This window comes from Physeter macrocephalus, chromosome 19 (assembly GCF_002837175.3).
Source record: "Physeter macrocephalus isolate SW-GA chromosome 19, ASM283717v5, whole genome shotgun sequence".
NCBI classification, from domain to species: Eukaryota; Metazoa; Chordata; class Mammalia; order Artiodactyla; family Physeteridae; genus Physeter; species Physeter macrocephalus.
The window spans coordinates 1,618,759-1,646,708 of NC_041232.1; the positions used below are offsets into that span (position 1 = coordinate 1,618,759).

At 52.7% G+C, this 27,950-nt stretch overlaps 1 protein-coding gene across 6 annotated transcripts in view; it reads right to left on the bottom strand.

Annotated features, from left to right (window-relative positions):
- HIRA (histone cell cycle regulator) overlaps positions 1-23,709 on the bottom strand; it is a 59,086-nt gene extending 35,377 nt beyond the window's left edge. Inside the window, exons 1-12 of one of the 6 annotated variants that reach the window (XM_028480236.1) lie at positions 23,652-23,709; positions 22,327-22,437; positions 21,035-21,125; positions 19,729-19,823; positions 14,662-14,757; positions 13,494-13,654; positions 11,632-11,799; positions 11,033-11,146; positions 9,224-9,294; positions 8,551-8,656; positions 6,545-6,760; positions 5,587-5,672 (exon numbers count right to left, since the gene is read on the bottom strand). In XM_028480236.1, the coding sequence (XP_028336037.1) occupies positions 5,587-5,672; positions 6,545-6,760; positions 8,551-8,656; positions 9,224-9,294; positions 11,033-11,146; positions 11,632-11,799; positions 13,494-13,654; positions 14,662-14,757; positions 19,729-19,823; positions 21,035-21,125; positions 22,327-22,405 (1,283 nt within the window). In that variant the 5' untranslated portion in view covers positions 22,406-22,437; positions 23,652-23,709. Of the gene's footprint in view, positions 1-5,520; positions 5,673-6,544; positions 6,761-8,550; positions 8,657-9,223; positions 9,295-11,032; positions 11,147-11,631; positions 11,800-13,493; positions 13,655-14,661; positions 14,758-16,193; positions 16,409-19,462; positions 19,531-19,728; positions 19,824-21,034; positions 21,126-22,118; positions 22,283-22,326; positions 22,438-23,639 lie in introns of those variants that run through there. The other 5 variants (XM_055080394.1, XM_055080395.1, XM_007119069.4 and 2 more) reach the window with 5 other exon arrangements.
- Positions 23,710-27,950: the final 4,241 nt, after the last annotated feature.

The following is a 27,950-nucleotide window of genomic DNA, read 5'->3' on the forward strand; positions in this document are numbered from 1 at the left end:
GTCCCCTGCATCGGCAGGCGGACTCTCAACCACTGCGCCACCAGGGAAGCCCTCCAAATATTTTTTTAAATTTATTTTATTGAAGTATAGTTGATTTACAATGTTGTGTTAATTTCTGCTGTACAGCAAGGTAGTTCAGTTATATACATATATATACATACACACACACACATTCTTTTCCATTACGGTTTATCATAGGATTCTGAATACAGTTCCCTGTGCTATACAGTAGGACCTTGTTGTTTATCCATCCTATATATAATAGTTTGCATCTGCTAATCCCAAACTCCCAATCCATCCCTCCCCCACCACCTCCCCGCTGGCAACCACAAGTCTGCTCTCTATGTCTGTGAGTCTATTTCTGTTTTGTAGATAGGTTCATTTGTGTCATATTTTACATTCCACATATAAGTGATATCATATGGTATTTGTCTTTCTCTTTCTGACTTACTTGGTATGACCATCACTAGGTCCATCCATGTAGCTGCAAATAACATTACTTCATTCTTTTTTATGGCTGAGTAGTATTCCATTGTATATAAACCACATCCTCTTTATCCATTCATCTGTCGATGGACATTTAGGTTGTTTCCATGTCTCAGCTATTGTGAATAGTGTGCTATGAACGCTGGGGTGCATGTATCTTTTTGAATTATTGCTTTCTCCAGATATATGCCCAGGAGTGGGATTGGTGGATCACATGGCAACTCTACTTTAGTTTTTTGAAGAACCTCCATACTATTCTCCATAGTGGCTGCACCAATTTACATTCCCATCAGCAGTGTAGGAGGGTTCACTTTTCTCCCTTTCCAGCATTTGTTACTTGTAGACTTTATTTATTTATTTATTTATTTTTTTGCGGTATGCGGGCCTCTCACTGTTGTGGCCTCTCCCGTTGCGGAGCACAGGCTCTGGACGCGCAGGCTCAGCGGCCATGGCTCACGGGCCTAGCCACTCCGCGGCATATGGGATCTTCCCAGACTGGGGCACGAACCCATGTCCCCTGCATCGGCAGGTGGACTGTCAACCACTGTGCCACCAGGGAAGCCCTACTTGTAGACTTTTTAATCATGGCCATTCTGACCAGTGCGAGGTGGTACTTCACTGTAGTTTTGATTTGCATTTCTCTAATAATTAGTGGTGTTGAGCATACTTTCATGTCTCTGTTGAACCTCCATACTATTCTCCATAGTGGCTGCACCAATTTACATTCCCATCAGCAGTGTAGGAGGGTTCACTTTTCTCCCTTTCCAGCATTTGTTACTTGTAGACTTTATTTATTTATTTATTTATTTTTTTGCGGTATGCGGGCCTCTCACTGTTGTGGCCTCTCCCGTTGCGGAGCACAGGCTCTGGACGCGCAGGCTCAGCGGCCATGGCTCACGGGCCTAGCCACTCCGCGGCATATGGGATCTTCCCAGACTGGGGCACGAACCCATGTCCCCTGCATCGGCAGGTGGACTGTCAACCACTGTGCCACCAGGGAAGCCCTACTTGTAGACTTTTTAATCATGGCCATTCTGACCAGTGCGAGGTGGTACTTCACTGTAGTTTTGATTTGCATTTCTCTAATAATTAGTGGTGTTGAGCATACTTTCATGTCTCTGTTGGCCATCTGTATGTTTTCTTTGGAGAAATGTCTGTTTAGGTCTTCTGCCCATTTTTCGATTGGGTTGTTTTCTTATTATTGAGTTGTATAAGCTGTTTCTGTATTTTGGAAACTAAGCCCTTGTCGGTCGCATCATTTGCAAATATTTTCCCCCAGTTTGTAGGCTGTCTTTTCATTTTGTTCATGATTTCCTTTGCTGTACAAAAGCTTGTAAGTTTGATTAGGTTCCGTTTATTTATTTCTGTTTTTATTTCTTTTTTAAAATAAATTTATTTTTTATTTTTGGCTGTGTTGGGTCTTTGTTGCTGTGCGTGGGCTTTCTCTAGTTGCAGTGAGCGGGGGTTGTTCTTCGTTGTGGTGCGTGGGCTTCTCTTGTTGCGCAGCACAGGTTCTAGGCACGCAGGCTTCAGTAGTTGTGGCACGTGGGCTCAGTAGTTGTGGCTTGCAGTCTCTAGAGCTCAGGCTCAGTAGTTGCGGCACGTGGGTTTAGTTGCTCCGCAGCATGTGGGACTTCCTGGGCCAGGGCTCAAACCCGTGTCCCTTGCGTTGGCAGGCAGAGTCTTAACCACTGCGCCACCAGGGAAGCCCTTGTTTTTATTTCTATTGCCTTGGGAGACTGACTGAAGAAAACACTGGTACGATTTATCTCAGAGAATGTTTGTCTATGTTCTCTTCTAGGAGTTTACGGTGTCATGTTTTATATTTAAGTCTTTAAGCCATTTTGAGTTATTTTTGTATATGATGTGAGGCAGTGTTCTAATTTCATCGATTTACATGTGGCTGTGTAGCTTTCTCAATACCACTTGCTGAAGAAACTGTCTTTTCTCCATTGCATATTCTTGTAGGGCTCCAATTTTGTTTCTAGAGTTATCACTTCCTCACTTCATTTACTGAATTAGGTAATGATTCATCACAGATGCAAAATATTACCTTTAAAGTTCTCATAAGTATTTGAGTCTGAGTTTCCTATTGTATTCCATTGTTCTATTCACGTGTCAGTACCTCACTATTTTAGTTATTACAGCTTGTAAGATTTAATTTCTAGTGGGGCTAGTCTTTCCTGATTAATCTTTTCCAGAAATATTTTAGCTACTCCTATGTACTTTTTCACAGAACTTCAGAATCAGTTTGTCTGATGCTGAAAACTCCTGTGGTTATTTGTATTGGCTCATGTTACATTTATAGGCTGAGGGAGATTTGTCATCTTTATGATATCGAGACATCCTATCTAATAAATGGTATGCATTTCTAGTAATTTCTGTGAATTTTCTTTTAGGTATCGCAGTAGAGTTTAAAATTTTTTCTTCATAAAGATCTCCATTTCTTGTTACATTCTAGGGACTGCATTTGTGAAAGTGATTTCTTTCTTTGCATCTTCTAAAGGTAACTGGTGCTACTTGATCTTGCTATGTTGCACCCAGTCATCTCATCATCTTCTTTTACTGTCTATGGTGGTTTTTCCAGTTGATTCTCTTGCAGATTATACCATCTTTGACTAATGACACATTTACCACCTCCTTTCTAATTTCTTCTTTCTCTTAACTAACCACAGGAGCTGGGATCTCTAGAACAATGTTAAATTACAGTCACAGGTGTAGACGTGTGTTCAGTTTTAAAATTTAATTTGAAATAAGATAGTTTAACAAGTTTAACAAACATCCATCTGTTCCCATTTAACTGAGTCTTAAATAACAATGATGTTGGGTTTAATAAAAATGCCTCTTAAGCATCTACAGAGATGATTATATTATTTATTTATTTATTATTTTTTTGTGGTACGTGGGCCTCTCACTGTTGTGGCCTCTCCCGTTGTGGAGCACAGGCTCTGGATGCGCAGGCTCAGCGGCCATGGCTCACGGGCCCAGCTGCTCCGCAGAATGTGGGATCCTTCTGGACCGGGGCACGAACCCGTGTCCCCTGCATCGGCAGGCGGACTCTCAACCACTGTGCCACCAGGGAAGCCCAATTTATTTATTTTGATCTACTGACATGTAGGAGTAAATTAAGTTTCCCCAAATCATATGAACCATCTTGCTTTCCTGAAATAAATTTTACTTGTTTACAGTGTATTAGCATTTTAACACATTGTAACATTCTGTTTGTTACGATTTTATTTAGGATTTTGCATTGACATTTGGAAATAAGATTGATCAGAAATTTATTATATCTTTGTCACATTTTAATTATGAAATTTCAATATTGTGTTCATTAAAAAAAAGATTTTGCAAGCTTTCCTTCTTTTTCAAAGCACTAGAATATTTTCAATAGTATTAGAATGACCTGTTCTTTAAAAGTTTGTTAGAATTTTCCTGTCAAGCCATCTTAGTCTGGTGGCCTTTGATAGGTTAACTCTTTGACAGTGTCCTCTATTTCTTCTGTAATAATTCATCTGTACAGATTTTCTTCAATTTTGGCAATTTTTGCTTTCCCCAAAATAATTCACTTTCAAATTTATTTGCAGAGTTCAGCAAAGATGCCTTTCACCCTTTTGATTTATTCTTCATCTGTGATTATTTCCCATTTATGTCTATTTTAAATATTTGCGACTTCCCTTTTCTTTCTTGATTAAATAAGCTAATAATTACCTCTTCCACTGCTACTTGTTTTGACATGGGAATCAAGAGGAAAAAAAGAATCAAGTTCTGGTGCCAGAAATATGTGCCCCATGGCAGAAAGCTGGCTCAAGTCCAGGTAGGAAGTCATCTACCTCCTCTGCCTCCTCACCAGGTGAGGCCTGGAAGGATCCACAGAACAAAAGTGCCACCACCACTTCTACCACCTCTACAAGCCTCACTCCCATCAGCTCTGAAATGTTCAAGCACTGTCACATAGCTGGTTTCACTTGGTCCTAATAAAGGCGGGCAGGTGGCATTCTCTGCATAGGTTCATAATGGGAAAAAGGTTTGATCAAGGGAAAACCACTCTATGGGAGGAGTCTGGAAGTTGGTTCTGGCTCTACCTGGTCAGGTCACTGCCCTCCAGGGCCTCGGCACTTGCACACCTGACATGAGGAGGCCATCAGCACATCACATGACTGAAGGTCTCCACAGACTTCAGGGAAGATTTGGAACAGCTCTTGGAGGAATGAGTGGGAAATGCAGAGGACTACTGTGCATGGTGCCCTGAGTAGACGGGCTGAAAAGAGTGAGTCATCTTGATGTTCGGCCTATTCCTCTCACATGGGGCCTTATCATCCTTTGAATCAACATACCTCACTTTGGGGAGAATGACCAATACAAAAGCAAGTCTGACGACAGATGCCAAGACAAGGACAAATCCAGCTGAATCCACTGTCCCTCTCTGCTCCATCAGGGAAATCTACCCCCCACCCAGCAAGTCCACTTCTGGGAAGTGTCTTGAGGGAACAGTCACAGGTGTGCTCAGAGATTCATTTACAATCACAAAACACCGTACAAACTACACGTCCACAGTTAAGGGGCTGGTTAAGTAAATCATTGGTGCGTTCACAGGCGGGGCACCTGGACCGTCAGCAAACCAATGCTTCAAAGGACTAGTTGTTAAAATGGATGCAAGGTCAAGATACAGGAACAAACAGGAGATACGGACACCAAGACGTTAACAGTGATCGTATCTTTGTGCTTTTACTGTTTTCCATAATGTGTACATATTCCTTTCTTAATCAGAAAGAGAAGGCTATAAAAGTGGAAAGAGAAGGCTATAAAAGTGGAAAGAGAAACAGAAAAAAAAATCAGTCTGACTTTTCCCTCCCTGGTATCTTCAACAAAGCAGGGCCAGCCTCCCCGCCCGCCTGCACCACCATCAGGTGTGCACAGGGCTCTGCGGTAGCGCAAGGCTTTGAGGCTGCTGGGAAGCTGGAATCAACTCACTTCCAGACTCTGTGGGTGAGGCTGGCCCAAGAGCCTGTGAAGTCCTGGTTATGATAGTGCTACCTGGTGAAAGGAGAGAGGAAGACCTCCCAGAGAAGGCCACAGAAAGCTCGGTGAGTGAACGAGTACCCGGTGTCCAGCTGTGCTATGCAGAGAGGCGTGATTCTCCTCCGACCATCTGCCGTCCGAGTCTCAACTTGTTTCTTTAAAAGATTCTGGCAAAGTACAGAGACGTAAAGGAATGGAAACATTTCTGAATCTCTGAATACCAACAAATTAGACTTCTAATGAAATGTATTCTAAACTCCCCTCTGGCCTTTCAGATACAACTAAACTAAGCCACTCATCAAAGAATAAGCGTTTTTATCAGGGTGTGTGCTCGACCTCCTGCACAGTAAGGTAGCAAGGACAGACGCTCCCAGGTGAACCAGCTCCAACATCTTCCTTTCTATCTCCAATTCCCACCTGGCCAGGTTCCCGGAGCAGTGAGCACATGCCCGGCCGGCTACACGCACCCAGCAGCCATGGGGCTCAACAAGGGAGCTAACAGATGAGACCCCTGTCTCTAAGCCACAATTTCAAACTTTCTTTCAATGAAGGCTCACAACTCAGGGTTTGTCACACACTGTGTCTGAACCACCTGGGGAGTGTGACACCCTGCACGAGCTCCTGGAGAGGGTTTTAGCTCCCAACATCTGTCCTGTTGCCTTCCCATCTCCACCCCGACCCCCCAGGGAAACATGGGCTTCCAGAGGAAGAAGGGGGAGTCAAGAGATGCCTCTTGAGGGCAGAGCCTGAAACCCACTGTTCTCAGTATCTAGAATCTCCTAGAAAGGCTAGAGGTGGTTTGAAGTTCCCCCACAGGATGCCCTCCTCTGGATCTCCTTGGGGCGGGGCCTTGGATAAGGTGCCCTGGGCCCCACTGCTGCCACACGCAGACAAGGGCAATAAGGCCGAGTGGCCCCCTGCTGGCTCCCAGCTCCCTGCCCATGTCTGTGCACTGTCTAGACGGCCTCTTACCCTCCTGGCCTTGTGCCGCCCCTGGGCACGTGCCTGTATCCTCAGGGCCGCTGGGCCCAGCCCTCACCTTCCTGATGTCCTCCAGACTCTCCCCGTTGACAACGCCAGCGACCGACGTAGCGGAGCCTGTCTCTCTGGCCGCAGAGCCCTTCTGGTCCAGCTGCTGCTGCTGCTGCCTCCGCTGGTACTTGAGCATCTCGGGGTTCTCGATGACGGCGGTGGAGAGCTGGGTCTCGGTCATGATGGCCAAACTCTTGCCGTAGGTGGACTGATGGATGCGGCTCTAGAGAAGGCAGAGAGAGGGAAGTGCAACAAACCGGCTGGGACACTGCCCACCAGTGGGCAAGCTGCGTGCTGGCCCCCGGCTCAGAGCGAGAGAGCCCTGGGCAGGGTCCCGGAGCCCTGGATGCTGGCTCTCTGAAACCTCCCACCCTGTTTGCCTGTTTAGATGACTCAGGAGAGGGCTTGCACCCTCCCTCGATGTTTACAGCCTTCAAGGATGAAAGTAGATGCGTAACCCTCAGGAAAACACCTACAGCAGGTCTGGTGCAGAATAAACAGCAACAAACATTTGCTGAACTGAAATTACAACATTCAAATTGCTAATGTAAGGCTCTTAAATAACTCCAAGGACCCCAAACGCTTCTTGGGAATCAGACACTGAAACCCAGAGCTGCTTTCACTGCTCCAGCTACAGCCATCAGCCCCACGTGGCTGGAGGTCGCCATGGGGCCGCTAACAGAGCCTCTGAGAGCAAGGAAAGGCCTGGCATGCAGGCCTAGGGGAACCCTTCTCTGCCCGCATTGCTCCCAACATGTCCTGACCCGAGCAGGGCCAGCCCCACCTTCCCCGGTCTCAGCAGCCCTGTGCCACAAGCCAGGCTGTGTGAGGGCAGGGACAGTGGCCCCAGCACACTGGAGTGGCCAGTGTGACAAGGAGCAGACTTGCACATGGTGTGCTAACGACCAAAGCGGAGCTCAGTAGGACACCTGCCTCGCAGGAAGGATGATGGGCGGGCAGCCTTGGGGCCCCCTCCGCAGGACCTGGAGTGCCTGCCTGTGGCCAAAACTCCCTCCCTGGCAACCCTGGAATCTCAAGGCAGGATTCGGAGTTCGGCCTTACTGTTCCTCAAATGCAGGGGCCCTGCCTGCATCCAGGACGGGTTACGACTCTCTAAGGAGAGGGGAGGTCACCTGACGACAGTGACCGGTGGAGGGAAGAGCTGGGACTGCAGACACACTTGTCCCCCCACTGACAAGCGACCGTGGGTGCCAGGCCAGTCCACTGTGGTGAGTGAGGCCGACTCTGAAGCCCGAGGGGTAACATCGTAGTGGGGGTCCCCACAGAAGCCTAAGAGGGGGCTCCCAGCAGCAATGGCACCCTGAGGGGAGAGGTGCCGCCTGCCCTGGGATCTCGGAGCCTCTTGCCCCCACATACTGGTATGGGCCCACTTGCGGGAAGGCAGGCTCCTAGTCTGAGGCAGGGAAAGCAGTGCCTGTCACCAAGTCCCCGAGGACGAGCACTGGTCACCCTGTCCTGGGCAGAGCATGGCGGAGAGGAGGCCTGGCCCCAAGGCTGCGGGTGGGCTTGGGCTCTCAGACCTCAGGGTCACATGCGATTCTCCTCAGTGAAACAGGACCAGCCCTGCCTGGAGGGGTTTTGTGTAATTTACGTGAAGAAACGTGGCCCTGGTTCTGGCACATAGTAAGTGCTAGGAAAAGACTGCTATCACTGTTGTAGCTGCTGACCCAAGGCCAGTATGTTAGCGAAGGACAACGGGGAGGGGATGTGAGCAGCCCTGGCAGCCACTTCCACTCTTCCAGCATGGCTATCAGCTCAAGAGATGCCCGGGTTTACTCAATTCTATTTTCCACAAGATGTTACAGAAAAACCCAAACGAATTTTTTGGCCAACCCAATAGAATGGATTTCTGACATGAATAGAGGTTCATTTTAAATTAAATCTCTCTTGTAGAGAAGACAAGGATTATAATCTAGGAATGCTTCAGGAAACAACGTGTCTGTGTAGGTTACAGGAGGAGGTCCCTCAGAGCCGCCGTAGCCGTGCTCCTACCTTCTCCTCCTCGCTCAGGGGGTCTCCGAGCTCGTCCTGGGAGAAATCCAGGAACGCCACAGAGCCATCCATGGAGCACACCAGGATGCCCAGCCCGTTCAGAGTCCTGGAAAAGATGGCCATCAGCAGCCAGGCGCAAGCCCCGCGGTGCTCGCCCACCACGGAGTGGCCCGGGGGAGGCAGAGCCTGGGGAGAGGCCCCCACACGCTCATGGGGAGGAGGAGGTGGGGGCAACAGTCCCACTCTACAGAGCTCTGAGCCCTTTAGTTCTCAGCACATGTAGAGAGTATCTCTCACCCTGTGCTTCGTAAGAGTTTCATGTTCATTTATCGCATTTTTGAAAGCAATAAAAAACAAACAACTGAGAGGGAGTGCACATCTAAATGAGGTCGCTGAGAAGCATGAAACGGCTTCCACAGCCGCACTACTCCGATTCACGCAGCGACAGAGCCAAGTGCAACCAGGATCATGCACTCTCTCCTTCCCAGACGAATACCAGTCTGTCTGAGCAGGGGTTTCCAGTAGGGCCAGGAGCACAGCACCCTGGGGTCTGTCCTGGCTGTGACACCTGGGATCCTGGCTGCCCAACCCTAATCACACCCAGGAGGCCTTGAGCTCCAACATGTGGCTCCTCCTTTCCTAGACCATGTCTCAAATCGAGAATCCATCTTACCAGGAAATGTCCATGATGGATTTGTCAAACAGCTCATGGATGACAACCAAAGGTCGCTTTAGACACGTGAGCTGGAAGGAAAGGGCAGCAAAGGTTAATGAATGAATGAGGCCCTCCATGTCCACTCTGCTCAGCTGCCACCACCAGACCCAGGAGGCTTCGTCTGAGCTGTGCTAACACGTGGGGTGTCTTCAGCTCTACTCAGGCGGCCACCACCGAGACTCCACCGAGACTCTGGAACTCACGCCTGCCAAAGACACGTGTGCCAGCATGGGGTCTGCCCCTTCGGGCCTGGCAGGGCAAATAGCTGTATACACACAAGACCAGCAATGGAGGAGGGGGTTCTAGAAGGCCTACCCAACAGGGATGGGATGCCAAGGCCTGGGCAGGGAATGCAGCAGCAAAGGCAGGTCCCAGGACAGGAAACAGCCTCAGAGAGAAACTAGTACCCCTTCTCAAGGCTCACGTTTGGGTGCACACACATATCCAAGGCTCCATGTGACCAGCGCCATGCACCACACAGGTTCATGTTGCCCTGACCCAGGCCCCAGGGTAGCCACCATTAACACTCTTCCTTTCTTCCGTCTTGAACAAATATTTTATTCTTTAAAGTAAGGCACATGGTTGCCTGCTTTTTCATTTAATGCAGAGTGAGTGTGCCATCAACATCCTGTGAAAACCTGTGTCTCGTGACCGTACCCGCCGCCTTCCCCATGCGCATGTGGGTCATCTGGTCCCCTCACGTGGCTGAGCACATGTCCACACTCCCACAGCAGCAGCAGGCATAGCTCTCACACACAGGGCCTGCCTGTCCTGCCCACTGGCCCTGGGCCCCTGGGTGGCGGGCTGGGGTGGGAACATGCCTGAGGGCAGGAGGCGCTAAGGCAGCCCTAGTCCTGAGGACGGGCTGGAATCTGAGCACCTGGAACCCATGAGAACCTTGCCCCATCCTAGTTCCACTCCCCAAAGAGAACCAGCCTGGCCTTCCTTCCACAGACATGTCTACAGACCCCTCAGAAATCTGGGACCTCTGTCAACACCTGACCCGTCAGTGATGTTTTGGTCAAAGTACCAGGGATGGAGCCCAGGCCCAGGGGAGCCCAGGAAGAATGCGCCTGGACTGTCTAGGACGCACCAGGTCCAGGGTCTGGAATGGCGTCACAGGATTGCTCTGCGAGAAGCAACTGTCCTAAATGCAGCCAAAGGATAACCTCCAAATCTAAAACTTCAAATCCACTCTGCTTATGGGGAAATCAATGATAAGGAATAAACTATTGTTAACGCAACACACACAAAGCTCAACCACTTTATGCCAAGTGAAAAGAACACAAGATGCAAAAAAGTAAACACTGCACGACTCCATTCATATAAAGTCCAGAAACAGGCAAAGCTCATCCACGTGACAGACATCCTTAGTGCTGCTGCCCTGGCTGAAGCGGGGCTGGGGGTAGGGTCCTGACAGGGAAGGGGCAGGGAGCATTCTGGGGCAATAGTTACACGGAAGTAAACACGTCTGATGACAGATGCACTGAGCTGTGTACTTCAGGTAGATCCACTATGGAGGTTCTATATCTACACAAAGTTCTTTTAAAGGAAAGCCAACACAATACGCCAACTGCGGCCCTGACTACTGAAGGTGTGATCTGGGTCTGGACACAAGAGCTGCTCTGGCTGGGTGGCAGGGTGGCCTCTTCTGGCCAGGCCCAGGTTCAGGGAAGAAACACTCACTGACCACCACCAGAAGTGGGGGGTCTCTCCTCTTTCAGGCACCCCCTACCCGCCGAGCAGCGAGCTCACAGTAGGGCTCACCCAGACAGAGAGCGAGCGGTCCTTGCTGCCGACAGCACAGCAGCAGTACGGGCAACTGGGCTTCGCAGAGCTCCCGTTCTTCTGCTTCTTCTTGAAGATTTTTGGGTTGAATTTCTAAAACCAAGTAACAAGAGTTAATTAGTAATTAATCAAGCATCAAGCATGCACCCTACACCAAATATGAGACATACCAGGATCCCAGCCCAGCAGGCGTCCCCCAGCCCCGGGCACTGGCACACGCCATTGAGCCTTCACAGCTACCCAGCAGGCCTTGTGCCGAGGATGACACGTGTCCTAATCAAAGTCTGGTTCTGGTGACATTCATCACGTTAAATAAAATATTAACTTCATATTCATCACGTCCATTTGCCAATAAAGCACATGTGTATGTATTCTATTTTGTATAACTAGTTTAAAAATATTGGAACATTAAGTATTTAAAATGAAACAAGAACCTAACAACGTGTGCTGAATCTCAGAGGCCACCATCTCAGTCCAACACATGACCCAGGACTGGGGAGCACAGCACTGCCCAGGTTCCGAGGGGCCCACTTAGGGTGGCGCTGATGGCCGGCCAACCTGAGGCCAAGTGGACTCACCACAACAGTCACAGCTTTCCGGTGCCCGACAAAGTCCATGTTGGTCTTCCAGCCCTCCCGTTCGATGATCTGGGCGGTGGGGCCGGAGTTGTTCATGGCATGGGCAGACACCAGGTAGTGCCCGTCAGGGGACCAGCTGAGCCGCAACACGTGGGTCGTCCCTCCACACTGCAAGAAACGTCTGTGCTTGAAAGGAGCCCAAGGCCAACGCTGTGACCAAAATTGGCCCCAGGAATCAAACTGAGCTCTGATGTACAAATGCACGATGGTGGAGCAAGCCCAAGCTGCCGGCTACACGGCCAGCTTGACTCCAGTCTCTCCAGGTGAGCTGACAGTGGGGCCGCATCAGGAGACCAGCAGGGGCGCCATTCAACCCTCCCTCACTGCACGGCGGCACAGGCTGAGGGGACGGCTGGACGGCCACCTCTTTCCACTGTCAACCCTGTCTGGGCCAAATCTATCTGACCACAGACCCTTTCTCCTACCCAGCACCGGGGAACCCCACAGGAGGTTTGCAGACCACGTGTTGCCGCGGAGAAAGAGCACTGCTGACCCTCGGAAGCCTGGTCACAAGCCTGTCTCTGCACTGCAGCCAGTGACCACCAGGCCCCACCTGCTCTCTGTAGCCTGTCTCCTCGCCCAAAGCCTGGTGACGCCACCAGCCAAGGAGAAGAGGTTTGTAAAGTCCACAGAAACCATAAATGGCACAACAGAAAGGCACTGTTCCCCTGACCCAGGCAGAGGCAGGGCACCCCTTCACACCATGCCTCCTGCAGAGTGAGATGACATTGGCTAAAAGCCAGCCCCTGAAGGTCAAGGTCAGTCCAGGGCAGCCCGAAAGACTTGGGGGTTAAGATCCAGGCTGCGCAGCCCTAGGGGAAGGCAGGACAAGGCAGGGCCCGCACGCAGCACGGGGACACACCTGCCTCCACTGCCAGCCGGGTCCAAGCCAAGGCAGGACAGCCCGAGAGGCTGAAGAGTGCTGCCAGCTCCTGCCGGATTCCAAACATTCCTGTCCTGCCCACAACCCGCCCACCACCCCCACCACCGCAGCCGCCCCAGGAGCCCAGTGGCTCTCCACAAGGCCTGCAGCCCATGTCCTCTCACACTAGGTGGCTGCCAAGGAGGGCAGAACTAAGTGAGGTAAGGACCAGGCTCATGGATCCAGTTCAGGAACTTCTGTGGGTTGGGGGACAGCTGAACATGTGATACCCACTTTTCTCCACAGCCAGCCCTGACCAGTGGGCAGGCGTCTATTCTTCCTGCAAAACTTCGTACTCAAGTCCCTTCCTCCAAGAAGCCCTCTCTGACGTGACCACCCCCTACCCCCAGCCTGCCCACTATGGATAACTCCATCTCAATCCACGTTCATTTCCTGTACTCAGGACAGCCGTACACACAGGAGGCACTCAAGAAATGTCCACTGAATAATGGCGACCTTGAGCTCTGGTCCCACATGAAATCAAAACTCAGATGAGGGAAGAGACCGTAAAATACTACACAAGCCAGTGCAGTCCAAGCTCCAGATGTTTTGCAAACTGGACTGTTAACGCCTTCCACAGGAGCCGGCTGGCCTGCAGAGCGAAGGTCAGCAAGCACGGCCCAGCGCCCTCAGGAAGACACAAGAGCCTCCTCCACCCCCCACGCCCCCCACACCCCAAGGGGCAGTGTGCTGTAAACTCTTCAGCTTTAACACCTACAAGGCTTTTCACTACAAAGGTGGACGTTTAATAGCTTCTGAGAAGTGAACGATTTTCATCACCCGACTCTGGGCTCCCCGACCACGTCTGGACCCCAAGCAGCCCCTGCTCCATGTGGGAGGTGGGCGGTGGCGGCAGTGGGGGGCCTGCCAGGCCTCTTACCTCATCGAAAGGCTTGGTGATGCTGGTCTCTAACTGCCAGTCCAGCGTCCTCCACACCTTCAGGCTGCGGTCGTCGGCTTGAGAGGCAATGTATTTACCAACAGGGTCCCAAGTCAGGCCCTTCACCAGGCCAGAATGGCCTCTCAGAGTAGCTAGGATTTCTGTGAGGACAAGGTTGGAAAGGCGTTACCAAGGGGAAAACAGTGACTCTGTCTAGAAACGGGCCATGGGCTGGCTGGCCAAGAGGAGCTTCAGGAGTCACCCTGGCCAGCCCCACCCCTGGGCACAAGCAGAAGAGTCTGTTCTCACCCAGGAGGTGGGCACCACTCATTTCCCTCCAGCCAAGCTGACACGTATGGGTTGAGGCTGCACGTGCCCTCAGAGAGGCAGGCGGCCAGGGCCAGAGCTGAAATGCACTGCCTCACCTTGCTGGCAGCCGCAGCCCTGCCCATGATTTCCTTTCCGGACAGGAGCCCGTGCCCATCTGAGCCCTCCTGATGTGACCCTCCCTGGGGGACCGGGCCCTGCGCTGAGTGAGTCCTCTGCTCGTCAACACTGAGGACAAAGGGGAGGGAGCTTGGACCCCAGAGAGCTGTAAGCTGAATGCCACCCCAGCCACGGTGGCTGGGCCGAGTCCCCACACACGGTGGAAGCTTATGAAGAGAGCAAGTAATCAGGACCCGAGCCTATGAGAAGAACACGCTCCCGTCACCAAGCAGGGACTAGAAGCATCTCACTGGCTGCAAACCGCAGTGCCATCCCAGGCTCTGCCATCAGTAGGGACTTCAAACACGTCAATAGAAAAACTGATCTTCTGCAAAACTGGATCTATTAGCCTGCTCATGCTCGAGGGTGTCACAGAGGAGACGGCTACTGGGCTGAGGCCAGAGCTTGGAGTGGGAGGGCGCACCCTCGAGGGCAGCTGGCCGGGCTCCCAGTGCCAGGGGTCCATCCACACAGCCTGCAGCAGGGACACCCATGCCGGCACTTGGTTACTACTATTTTTCTTTAACGTAAACTTCTCTTTAAACCTTAAATGTGATTGATAAAGAAGACCTGAGTTACTGACAAGACAGGCTGGCTGCCACCAGCCTAGGAGACCCAGCCCACCCGTTCCAGACACCGCTGGGCAGCCCCACGGACAGGCCACCCAGGCAGAGGTGCAGACCTGGGAACTTCACTGCGTTCCAGATGACCACGGTGTTGTCCACGCTGCACGAGGCCAGCCAGGCGTCATGGGGGGACCACGCTACGTCCATCACATCTGGAAGACAATGACGAGTGGTGAGTCTCTTACCTGGTGGTGGATATGGACACGGCGCAGCTCCACCCTGCCGGCTGGCCAGTCAGCAGCCCCCCGGCGTTCTCACACCTGAGGAGACTTGACCTGGGACCATCATAACTAGACTTTTCCAAACCAACGTGAAGAACTTCCTCACTAAGGTTCTGCAATCAGTCCTGAGATCTGAAGCATCTAACGGCCTACCCCACTCCCTTCTGACAAAGCACTGAGGGCCTGGCCAAGAGCGTGGCACCTGTGCCACTGCATGGCCGGGTCTGCAGCCCTCGGGCCGGCTGAGCCGCCTTCTCCAACCCTAACCCGGCCTCATCAGAGCGCGGCGTGACAGCCAAGGTCTCCCTGGTTTCTCCAACCTCAGTGCCTGGTGCGGCCCCGGGAGTACGGAGGGATGGCTGGTGAGGTGAAGAAACAGAAAGAGCAGCCAGTCAGGAGCCATCTAGTCCTTTCCTCACAGGATGATTTAAATCTTCAGTCAGCTCGACAAGACCGCCCACGCGGGCAGCACCGTGATCTCCCGTGTGTGCGCCGGCGCTGAGCACGAGCCCGGGCCCCACTGTCCTGCTCTGCGTTGTGTGGCTGAGGGCACTTGAGACCCGGAACAGACCTAACTCAGCAGTGGACTTGGACCAGGTTCCAGTTCCTCATGCCCACGAGCACACATGCCCACGTCATTCTGCATACTCTGGGGCGTTTCCCGTGGGAACCTGGGCGGAGCACCTGGGCATTTTCATGAGTCTGGATTCTTCACATTTCTACTAGCAGAATGTCCTTTTCAAAAGTCCCTTTTTAGCTTGAGGATTATGATTTTTTTCCCTTCTAACTTATTGAGTACATTTTTATGTTTGAAGTTCCACTTTAATTCGCAAAGTGAAGACTGTGCACATTGGTGTGTCTGAAGCTGTCTTCAGGGACTCCTCTGTTCCTACCCGTCTGTTGGGAGGTGATTTGTGCTGGCGGGTCTAACGAGAATGCAGTGTCTGCTAAAGGAGGCACAGGAACCTCTTCTGGGGCCCAGAGTGTGGGTGGGATTGGGGGGCAGCTGTGGAAACCACAGACCCCCCTGTGCTTCCTGAGTCCTAGAGCAGAGACATGCTCACCTGGGACTCCAGAAAGGAGACCGGTTTTCTTAGCCATTTCCATGGACTATGGACAATACAGACCTTAGCTGCAAATTCCATCAGTTTCCCTTCCTATGCTGTAGAAGGTTTATGTAGTAAAGTCAGTTATTCTCTTTTGTTGTATTTTTAAAAATGATTTCTCTTATTGCTTGTTAACTTTGAAAAAATATTCCCTCTGCTGGAGGTCTAATAAATATTCAATTGTTTTCTCTTGCTTTATTTAGAACGTTTCTTTAATACCTGGAATTTATCATGCTGTCTTTAGCTAAGGCTCTACATTACCTTCCTTTCACCCACGAACTGCTGAATGGCTGGTTACCCCGTCATGTGTGGGGAACGAATCTTGCCTTCTGTTATCGGTCATCGGTGCCGCCTTCACAGCACACCAAGTTGTCAGGAGCACTGTAGCCTCCTTCAATGTTGTTAACTTTGTTTGAATGAGTTCTCCCACGTCCTGACTCATCCTTCCAGACACCCTTTGGAGTCACTGCCGAGTTCTGTAGTAAATCCACACATGTGACATGACTTCCTCCCCAAACCCCAGTTTTGGAGCTTCTGTCTTCAGACCATACAACGCCCTTTCCTTATCGCCACAGCTCTACACACACCTGAGACCCTCCCTGTCCTTGAAGATGTAAGTTTCTGGTCACTGTCATTCCCGCCAACTCTCCAGCATCATTCTTGGTGATTCCAAGAGGATGATTTTTCTAACACCCTTAAAGACCTCCACCTATTCCAATGACCTTGGCTTCTGGCCTCAGCCATTGTTCCCACAGTCATGCCCAGAGACCCTCCCTAACAGAGCACTGTGACCCCTCCCTGGTCTTACTGCCCCCCTCCCCGCCGCCATGTCCCCCGCTCACTCTCCGATGGGTCTTCCAGCTGCTATAGCCCTTCCGTCTCCTCATCGGGCCTGGAGTCCATCCTCCCCTCAGCTCTTCTGCTGTCTTTCTTTGCAGGTGCCTGACAAGACCAGCTGGGTTCCGTCCAGCTCTCTCCCCCAGTCTTTCCTGAGTGCCCACCAATTAGGCCTTTACCCGGCTTCACCAACAGGAACCACGCTTGCCAAGGCCACTGGCGGCTTCCATGCCATCCAGTCCAGCGGCCGATCCTTGGTGCTCACTCGACCGTGAGGCAACGTGGGGCACGCTGCTTGCTCTTGCCTCCTTCAAACGTTCTCTCCACCACCTTCACTGGCTCCCCAGCTCAGCCGCACCCCAGGCTCCTCCCCTGTGCTCCAGGCTCACCCCCCAACAGCCAGTCCGCAGGTCTACTCACCCTGCTGCCAGGCACTGCGGACCCAACATGTCCACTCGCCCCCACACCCCCTCCCACCTCAAGTGAGGCACCTGCATCCCTCCCGCTGCTCAGGCCACAGTCTGGGAAGCCGTCCCACCTCCTCTGGGGCTTTACCTCACTTCCCACCCCAGGGAGTCTGTGTGACCACCTGCCCTGACTTCCACCATGACGACCCACGGCCCCCGACAGGCTCTCACCTAGATCACATCACTGGTCTCCCCAGTGCGGCCTCGGCCCCCAACCATATGGGCTCCATACTGCTGCCCAGGCCTCCACACTGCTCTGCCTCACTCAGAGGAGAGCCCTTCCCAGCCCCCTCCCCTCTGCACTCCCCTGGCCCTGGTCCCAAGCCCACGTCTACACTCCATCTGCTGCCCCGGTTGCTCCCTCCACCTGAATAGCTCTCTGCAGGTCCACACGGTTGTCCACTCATCGCCATCTGCTCAACCCCTGGACGCCACCTTCTCAGTGAGACCCTCCTTGGGAATCTGAGTAAAATTGCACTTATCTCTTTCTATCATTAGATATTCCAAATGGCTATGACTAGTGAAAGACAGATAATCAAAAATCTTCTTATATGAGACCAATTCAATGACTTATTTTTATTAGTCTGAAGTGCTTTTCAATGCTTTATAAGTCCTAAAAGCTTTATTCCTCATATCATCTCATTTTTCTATTGTTTTCCAGTTTGTCAACCTACTTCTTTTTCTTCTCTCTCTTTTTTTGGCTGCGCCACGTGGCCTGTGGGATCCTTGTTCCCTGACCAAGGGATTCAACCTGGGCCCCGGCAGTGAGAGTGCCGAGACCTAACCACTGGACTGCCAGGGAATTCCCTGTCTACCTTCTTCTGATTCTGCTTAACTGTACTGCAGAAATTCAAAAATAACAAATGCGGTGATAGCACCCATGTTTGTCTTTTCTCGGTATCAACGGGAACAAGGCTGAACTGTGAACTATAATATGTGCCCGGGGTTTGAAAGACACAGGGCTCTATCATGGTAGGGAAACAGCTTTCTATGGCCATTAAAAAAAACTATTTTTATTAGCAATTGATGGTGCTACCAGGACCACTGCAAAAGGAGTGGCAGGTATCCCCACTGAAGGTGGGCACCCCTACCTGCCTCGTCGAGGAGAGCCCTGGGGTGGTGGGCCAGGAGGGAGGGTGAGGTTATGGCTCAGTCCAAGTCTCAGGTTAGGGGCCCCATGAAAGTCATCACTCAGGCCCCACCCCACCTGGATAACCTCATGGACACCTTGCCCAAGTTCCAGAGAAGCCCAACTAGACTCCACTGTGAGCACCTGCCAGCAAGTTAGGGTAAGTTACACATTTTTACTGTTATCAAAGATAACACAATGTTACGCTATCAGCTTTCAAAGATGTGGACTCAATCTGTGGTCTCTAAGAGGTGGGTCTGTTCACCTTTAAAGTGTCGTCTGCAGAGTGTGTGTTGAGCACAGACTGCAATGGACCATAGCTGTTTCTCTCCTGCCCCATCTCCGCCCCCCTAGCCCCCGAGCTGCAGGATCAATTCCAACCAGCTCGGGACACCCCCCACTCCTACCCCCCAAACCCAGCACATCCTGCACTGAACTGGCATCTGGCCCCATAAACCCATGGTCGTATGGTCTCAGCAGAGGATACCGCTGGCTCCTCAGGCACCCAGCTAGGTGTCTCCCTCATGCCTCCCTTTGCTCAGCCCTTCAAAGTCCCCAGGTCAGTCTCCTCCTCTCTCTCAATGATCACACGCCTAGTTTGGGCCCTTGCAGTTTTCATCTGAACCCCTGAAACTGCCTTCTTTTCCACAGGGCTGTCAGATGATCCCCCTCTCAGGCCTCCACGACAAAGGGCACCCTCGTTAGCAGGAGCGCGAGCCTTCCATGACCTGGCCCCACACACTTACCCAGCCCCACCCCGCACCGCTTGCTGCCGTGCAGTACACGTCCAGCGGCGTGAGATGCTGCCAGCTCACCACTGGCACCAAGCCTTGCTGGTTTCTGCTGGCCCCTGCCTGGCACACCCTCCCAGCTATTCCCAGCTAGACCGCAGGTTCTCCAAGGAAGACTGAATTGCACTGACTGGTATCCCTGGCATCTGACCAAGTGCTGTCAACTTCAGTCCAAATCTGAAAAATGAGTTTCTTTCCATACCAAGCCTATTTAAAACACTTTGCAAACACTCTCAAAGTCAAGTAAAAAGCTTTCCAGTAGGCCCCCGTGTGCGGGTTTCTGTGGAATAAAGAAAGTGCGCTTACGGACTTAGCGATCCACTGATGGAGGTAGTGACTCAGTTCCCAGGATAAACAGCGGAACGTGGGGAGTTCTACATTAAAGATATAAACATACAGCCCATGAGGGCAGGAGTGGGGACACTGACGCAGCTGGAGGCAGGCAGCGGGGAGGGGAGGGGTGGCCCAGACAAAGGGCTGCTCTAAGGACCCACAGTCCACAGGGGCCGTGGAGGTGCCGCTGCTGCTCTCGGCCACCGCCGGGGCGCCCACCCCACGGGCAGCCCACTCACCGCCTGAGTGACTCCGCAGGATGGAGACACATCGCCACTGCTCCACATTGGCAAGCTTGCCACTGGAGCCGAACACGGTGCTGGGGCCGATGTACCTGTGTGAGAGAAAAGTCAGAAGGGCACCGGGGACTTCTGGGCATCGCAGAGACAAAGCAGACAGACAGCGGCTGGTGAGTGCCCAACAGGTGAACAATGGGGGCTGACGGGGCAAATTATGATCTGTTCACTGGATGGAACACTACACAGCCTACACCAATCTTGGGAAAATGTCCATGGGATAGAATTAAGTGAAGGCAACAGGTCCCAGAATGTCATATACAACATGATACCACACATCACCTATGCTGGAAAATGGACCAGAAGGACACATGTGAAAAATACAAAAATATTAACTGTGGCTTCCTTCAGATGGTGGGATTATGATTTTTTCTCTTCAATTTTCCAAACCGTATACTAAATATGTTATTTATGTTGGCTAAAGCAGCAGAATCAACACTATTTTTCAAGCCCTCCTGTAAGGACTTGAACGCCTCTGCCTTAACACTGGGGCAGGGAAAGCACTGGAACTGGGGTGCTCGCTCCTGGCCCTTGAGCAGTCACGGAGCCCTGCAGACATGGCACCAACACCTCGGACCCCCAGAGGCTCTGTTAACACCCTTCGCTCCTGTAGAATTCTTCCAAACCTACAGGAAGGGCTCATGGAGGCAGCTGGCTGGGCCGAAGGAGACAGTGCGCCTCTGCTCGCCAAGCCACAGCCTTGGGGACACTCTGGCTGAGCAGGAGGGTGGGGTCTGGTCCCCAGCCTGGCTGGCCCCAAAGGCCCAGGACCCACCCTAGGAGACTCCAGGAGATGGTCAGTTCATTGTGGGTGCAGAGCAAGGGCTTTCGGGGAAGGTGGGGCTCCTGGGAGCCCCAGGTAAGGCTGACAGAGAATGAGGTGAATGGCAAGAGGGCAGGCTCTGGATCCCCCACACCAGATCCCATCAGAGCACCTTGTGTGTTAGGAAATTTCACTTGAAGGACAAAACAAATGAAGCCATCAATGTCAGCCCTGGAAGGGACGAGCCCTTCTTTTTCAGGTGAAACCCTGCAGCCCTGTGAAGAGTGCTGAGCAGGTCCACAGGCAGGTGGGTGGCCGCCCACCGCCCTGGTCAGGCCCCAGCTGCCCTCGCCTACATGTGCTTCCTGGTACTCATCGAGTCAGAGCTCTGGAGACCTCAGTGCCAGTGTGGGGAAAGCGACTGTGATAAAGACCAGCAAAGAAGCTTCTAAAAATAAAATGTGAAGAAAAGAAAATGATGCTTACGTAGCCCGCTTCCACACCATAATCAGTTTGTCATCTCCCCCAGAAGCTAAATACATCCCACTGTTTGACCACCGCACACAGTTCACACATGCTGGGAAGAAAAAAAAATAGGGTGATGAAAATCCAGTTGCCACGCCCATTTGCTTTGTGCAGTTTGGCAAGATGCAGAGGGTTTACAAAATCTAATCTATCTGATCTACTCAAGGTACCTACTGTGTGAGAGCCCCAGAAGAACAATTCAGTTCACGCACCAACCTACTTGTGCTGTAAGAACAAATACCAGAGCAGAGTCTGGAGGGGAAATGCTACATCATCTGAGAAGCATTAGTGCTTAATCAAACAGTCAATAGGAGAAGTCTTCTTTCCATGAAAACTGGTAAGTAACTAAATCTCATTATTTCAAAAGAGTTGTCGAATGATGAGATGTATTTCTGAGTAGGGATAATTCTCAAAATGAGGGCATGTACTAAAAAGGCCACGATGCCTTTTCCAGAACTTTCAGGGGAGCAGCTTGGTAGAGCATAAAACTCTGACTTCAAGCCACCCACCAGCTCTTTTTCCAAACTTGTCAGCACTGCAGGTAGACTGGTCCTGCACTTATAAACTAAGGCCAGGAGAAATCCCTGTTGGCCCTGATGGGTCAGAGCCTCTGGAGCCCCACAGCAGAAGGGACATTATCCAAGTTGTGGTCCACACATGGCCTGCGGGCACCTTGTGTTCTGGGGTGGAGGACGCCAAGCGGCGTGTCGGGAGAGCAGGAACACATAGCACACAGGGAGGGGGCATAACTGATAGTGGAGCATCTCAGGGGGCAGCTAGGTTGGAAACCAGAGCCAGGTATGGTCACCCTGATGCTCAAGGGCAGGAAACTAAGGCACTACGGCAGGAAAGGAAACTACAACACTATCCAGTGGCCACAAGGGCCTGGCAAAGGGCCCCAAGTGACACGGCGGCCATCTGAGACATTTGGTGAGCTGTCTTTTGTGCACCCTTCCCTGGAACCCTACTGCTTCCAGGTCGCTGGCCCCAAAGCCCCATGGAATCAGGCAGTAACGACTCATGAGCAGGAAATCACCAGAGGTACCTGCAGACTGTCCAAAGATGGTTCTGTGGGCAGGCCGAGTCTTCTGCTGAATAACTCACCCAGGTGTGCAGCCAACATCTGTGCCTTCAGACAGCAGGCCGAGGGGAGCTACCGCCGCACGGGCCTTATCTCTCTAATTACAAACACACGTGCTAACCTTGGGCACTGTGCCAACACGCAAAGCCTGCAAAGGGCCACCCTGTAATACCTAAGTGATTGTCCATCTGGCAAAGCATCTTGGGGACATTTTCATCCTTCTCGTCATCCTCCTGGAGGACTGGAGACATATTCCAGATTACAACCTTCCCAGAATCCTGCCCTGGAACGAAGGAGCAGAAACAACTCAATGTGTCAGAAGTGTCAATAGGAGCCTGTGACCCGCCCTCACCTAGCTGTCAGAAGTCAGGGCTGATAGGTCAGCGGGATCTGAGTTACAATTATGTGTCACAGGGAAGGTGAACAAAAACAAGTGCCGCTGGGGACTGGAGGCAGTGTGCTCAGTAGGAGGCTGAGGCCAGGCTGGCTCTGCACTGAACTTTGGCCTGGTCTCCAACACAGGTCCACCAGGGGCCCCTAGGAGGTCCTTGTGCCCACCCAGAACCCAGACCCCTCATATGGAACCCAAAGAGGCTGCGCACAGGCACCCCCGCAACCTCCCCTCCCCTCTAGGTGCTGCTTGAGGTCCATTGCTGTTCCCACAGCTGACTGGACTTTGAGAACCAAGCCTGAAATGTGCCCTCAACACAGGAAAAGGATCGTTACCATCTTACCTGCCCTTTGCCATCACCTACAGATGGGAGATCAACTAAAAGAGGGCATTTGAGGTTCCTGTGGTCATAAGCAGATGTAGTACTCTGCTAAAAATATACATCTATGCATTTTAGTAATGATTTCCATTACTGATAACTAAAAAAGGGTAGCCTCTCACTAACTTTCTGTTACAGAAGGCAAAAACTAGTAAGTGCCTAGAAATGGACATGTCAGAATTACCATAAAGCACACTTGAAATGGCCTCTTGGCCAGTAGGTAAAAATATTTCCTCAACAGCTCCCCAGACCTCACTGTGCCAAGTCGGGTGGGAAGGTGCGCCCCCTCTCGTGGACAAGGATAAAACTCCGGCTCCCCAGCTAAGTCCAGAGCTCCTGAGTGACACAGTTGAATTCTTTTGAGCCCAGAAAAATAAGCTTCATGACTAACTTCATAATTTAGCCACCTCCTCCTTTTTTCAAGGTGAGCAAATGCTACCAGAGACCTTGCCTCTGGGGCTGGGGCTTTGTCCACAGGACCACCAGCCGCTCCCCGTGCTCAGTAAGGTGGGGATGCAGACCGATTGTAATATGAGCCTAGTCAGCAGGAATCTGCTGCCAAAGTAGTTACAGACAGTATGCCAGAGCCACAGAGGGCTTAGATGTGACCTGCCACATCCATGCTGACGAGCAGCAGGCCCTCTCCCTCCTCCCAGCTCCTGGGCATCAGGAGACATGGGGTGAGGCGCAGGGCTGTGAGCGCTCCCTCCACTACCTGTGAACATACCTTGTCCTCCAGTTGCAAACTTGGTCCCGTCAGGGTGAATATCAACTGAAAAAATTGGCTTGCCTGGGAACAAAGAAAAAAAACATATAACATCTCTCTTGGCTTTTATTCATTGGAAAATAGCAGCAAGCTCAAACATTTAAAATATTGGTTATTCATGTAACGTCCTTAATCACTGCTCCTAGGGAAAAAAAATAGGCTACCAATAAATCACCTGTTAGTTAAAAGGCTCTCCAAGGGACATCAAATAGCTTAAAGTCTGAAAGTGGGACAAAGCGTCCTGTCACTGCGGGACTGAGCCCGCAGACCCCAGCACTCACACTGAGGTCCACCGGACGAAAGCCCACCACCTGCCAGGAGTGCATGTTTGGAAAGACCACGAGCTACTGGGGACAAGAGCACTGAGTCACAGGGGCTGCACCTCAGCCGTCTCCCCATCCCAGGGATTTGTACTTGGCTGCAGCTGGGACACAGGTAGCCTGGCTCTTCCACCTGGCCATCTGAGAGCTGCGCAGGACCAGTGGCTGCAATGCACAGGCACCGCCTCCCTCGTCGTGACCCTGCTCCCAAAAGCCCCCCCCACCCCGTGTGTTCTTGCTGCACTGACGTCCATGGAGAGTCGCCTTCTCAATGTCTCCTCCAGCTGAGCCTCCAGGGATGGCCCCACAGTGTAGTCAATCAGAGAGTCAGTACCTGTGGGGGAAGGGCTGTGGTGCAACACAGGCCCAGTCCCCCACCAGGGGCCCATGAAGCTGGATAGCCAGCTGGGCAGACCTGGCTGGCAAAGGCGCCACAGCGGACTGTGCCTGTGCCCGGTGGGTGTTTGTCCAGCTCCCTGGCCTCCTTCAGCTTCTGGCCTGGGCCTTGGGAGGGTGGCTCAGAAATATCTGCTCAGGGACAAATGAGACGCTTGACAACGAACTGGACATCAGTGGTTGTTGATACAAAGGGCTGTTGCCAAGGGGTCTCTTAGTTGAGGATGCTCTCTCTGTCACCCAAGAGGTGGTGGCATGGACACTGGCACGAGGGTCACGAGCTCTGGAATCACATGGCAGCAAGTGCGGGTTGCCGGCGGCAGGGCCGGCGGTGGCTGCTTGAGAGCTGAAAGTCCTGCCAGGGCTCCCATGCGAGCATGGAAGATCAAGTGCTGGGACCAAAAAGCCAGCGTGACCCCAGGCGGCACCCAGCTCACCCCACCTTCTTCTGGAGGGCACACCTCCACTGTCAAGCCAAGAGTGAGCTTCCACAAGACCCGGGAAGTGCCCCCTCCCTCTACTGGTCATTATGTGGTCCTGGGGGAAGCAGCAGTGCAGGGCTATCAGCAAGCAGAGGCGCCAAATGCAAACGCCCTACTGCATCTCCAGTAGCAGGGCAGTCACTCCAACAGCAAAGCCTCTACAACAGGCCCTGGTCCCTGAGCCAGAGCTCTACAGTGACAGGTCAAGTTCAGCCTGGCAGCTGCCAACCAGTCTGGAGCACACGCAGTGTGTTCAAAGCCATCCCCCACACACAGGAAACTCAGTCCCACGCCACTGTGAGCACTTGTTCCCGGGGTACATGGGACGAGCCCTGACACAGCCGCACTCTCTCCAGCGCAGAGCAGCTGGCCCGCCAGAGCTCTTCCTCTGTAGGCCAGACCCTAACAGTCCCCCCTTAACCTTCAAGAAAAGAGCCCAGAAACCATCCCCCGGGGGGCGGAAGGCAGGTGCAGAGAGCACGGGAGAGGACCTGAAGGGACCACACTCAGGCAGGCGGGGACGCCGGCGCCCTCCTGGGCCAAGTGGCTACCACCAGTGACACCAGAGTTCCACATGCGCTGCTGGGAACGTGCCACCCTTTCCCACAGGCTGAGTGGCTGGAGGGAAGCCGTTGCGAAGGTGGTTTCCTGCCACCTGCGCTGTGAGAAAGAGAAAGGACGAGCGGGGCCATGGGCCCAGCCAGCAGCTGGCACCGCTAAGGCCTCGTGAAACTCAGAAGAGCAGGTGTCGCCAGGGGCAGGGGCTGCGACCTGGCCGTGCCTTCCTCCAGGGCCAGGGCCACGCGGGGGTCCGTCCGAGGGTGCGCTGCCTTTCCAGGGCCAGACCCGCTGCTCCTCGGCCCCCCACTGCTCCCGGGCTTTTCTCAAACCAGCAGACAGCATGGCCCGGGGCCTTCCCTTGCTAGTGGCCCTGGAACACCCTCATTTCACCATGAGGGGGAAATGGAGGCATGCAGAGAGGTCTGGAAAGTTGCCCAAGGCCACACAGCTGCCTGGTAGAGGCCAGGTATCTGGCCCCAAAGCCCAAGGCATAAACTACCTGCCTGGGGGGAACCCATCCCCGCAAAGCCCAGAGGGGAGAAATGAGGGCTAGCGAGCCAGAGGGAGGGCGGGCGAGAGTGTGAGCGTGAGCATGCAGGACCGGGCCTGCTGCTCTGAGCATTGCCCTGGACCAGGTTTTAACTAACAGAATGTGTGGCGGGCTTGTAAGGAAGCTTCGTTCAACATCTGCCCTCTGGAGAGAGCCTGCTGCCGTGTAAGAAGTCCGACCCCGCTGAGACCACCCTGCTGAGACGAGGCCCCAGCTGGCCACACGGAGTGAGAAGTGGGCCTCAAGGCTGGGCCCCGGGGGCCCCTGGTGAGCTGTTCCAGCCCCGGGCTGCTCAAGCTGCTCCAGCAGAGCCCGTGAGGAGCTAGGATGAGCTGGCCCCACCGAGCCCTGCCAAGAGCAGCATCACAAACGATAATAAAGCCTTTGTTTTAAGCCAGCAAGTTTGGGGGTGGTTTGTTACACACGAGATAACCCAAGATGCCAGTTCATTCACTGCTCTGCTTAAGCCAACCCAAGCTGACCATTTATCATCTTAACCAAGAAAGTTCCAGCTCAGCCAGCATCAGTCTTAAGTGGCCACCAGTGAGGAGCATCTACCAGCCCCCGGGGTGCTGGTTAGCTCCTGAAGTCTGTATTCCCTCCTGGAGCACATCAAAGTCACTTGCCTACAAGTCACGGGCCAGTCTGACCCCCCAAGAACACACAGAGCCCAAGGGCTCCACTACACAGGTACCAATCACAGCCCATCCTAGGAGCTGACACTGGGCTAAGCAGACAGAAAGTAAAGATACAGAAGCCCGGCCCTGCCCAGGGAGCGCCAAAAACGTAGACGACATGAACCTCACAGCTAAGTCCAGTGACAGAGGTCTGCATGGGTGGGGAGCCACCTAACTCATCCTGGGGTCTTCCTGCAGAAATCACAACGGCCCCAAGTCCCCAAGGTTGAGGAGTCAGCTGAAAGAGTGGGGGAGGGGACCCCCAAGCCACGGGGACATGGCATGGAATCAAGAATGGGTCCGACCTGCCACTGTGCAGTGCAGCAAGGGCAGAGTGGGGAGGGAGCCGGACAGATAGGCAGGGCTCCACGAAGGAGTGCAGACCTTCCCAACCCTAACCCTGGGTTAGGGGACTGCCACCCTGAGGCGGGGGCATTAGCTGTTCAGACGCAGAGGGAATTGTTAAGCTGGAGGGCAGTGGGATGGCAGAAATGGGGGGTGGGAACAGGCCTGGGCTTGGGCAGTAAGTGCCCACGGGTTGGATCCTCAGCCCTGCTGCTCACCAGCTCCACAGCCTCGAGTAAGTTACTTAATCTTCCTCTGCAGTTTCCTAATCTACAAAATGGGGAGGCCACAGTCACCCTGACCAGCACCTTGCAAGACGGATTAAGATGCCGAGTCACATGCTTCTGAGCCTTCTGAGGCCTACGTCTCACGTCTGTTTCTGAGATCAGGGTGCACCCCGGTGAGGGGCGTGGCTGGCATAACTGTCTCCTTTTGCAGTGACGCGCCCCGGATCAGAGGACACACGGAAGTGGACCTACAGGAGGCCACCGGCATGGTGCTGGCTGTCCACCTGCTAAGGCACTGGACCTTCCAGCCCCAAGGAGAGCAGTGGCTCACATGTCCTCCTTTTTCTAAAGGGCTCTTGGCGATGGAGCTGAGGGAAGGGATGCTGTGGCTGGACTAGTTCCAGAACTTTCCATGTGGCCCAGCACACAAAGATGAGCTCCCGACCCCCTCCAGTGTTCAGCTCTTCTTTGTAGAGAGACATAAACAAAAGTTAAATTAACACACTCCCTGGACCCTTAGAGCTGCCAGCACCCAGCACTCTCTCCTCAGACACCCACCAGCCCATTCTCCTCGGCTCTGCTTCCAGGTCGCCCCTCCTTGACACCTTCAGGGACCCCTCCTCAGCGCACACAGAGCACCCCGCTTCCACACTCTCCTGTCTGTGTGTGCTCTGAGGACTGCAGCACAGATGCTCGTCATCG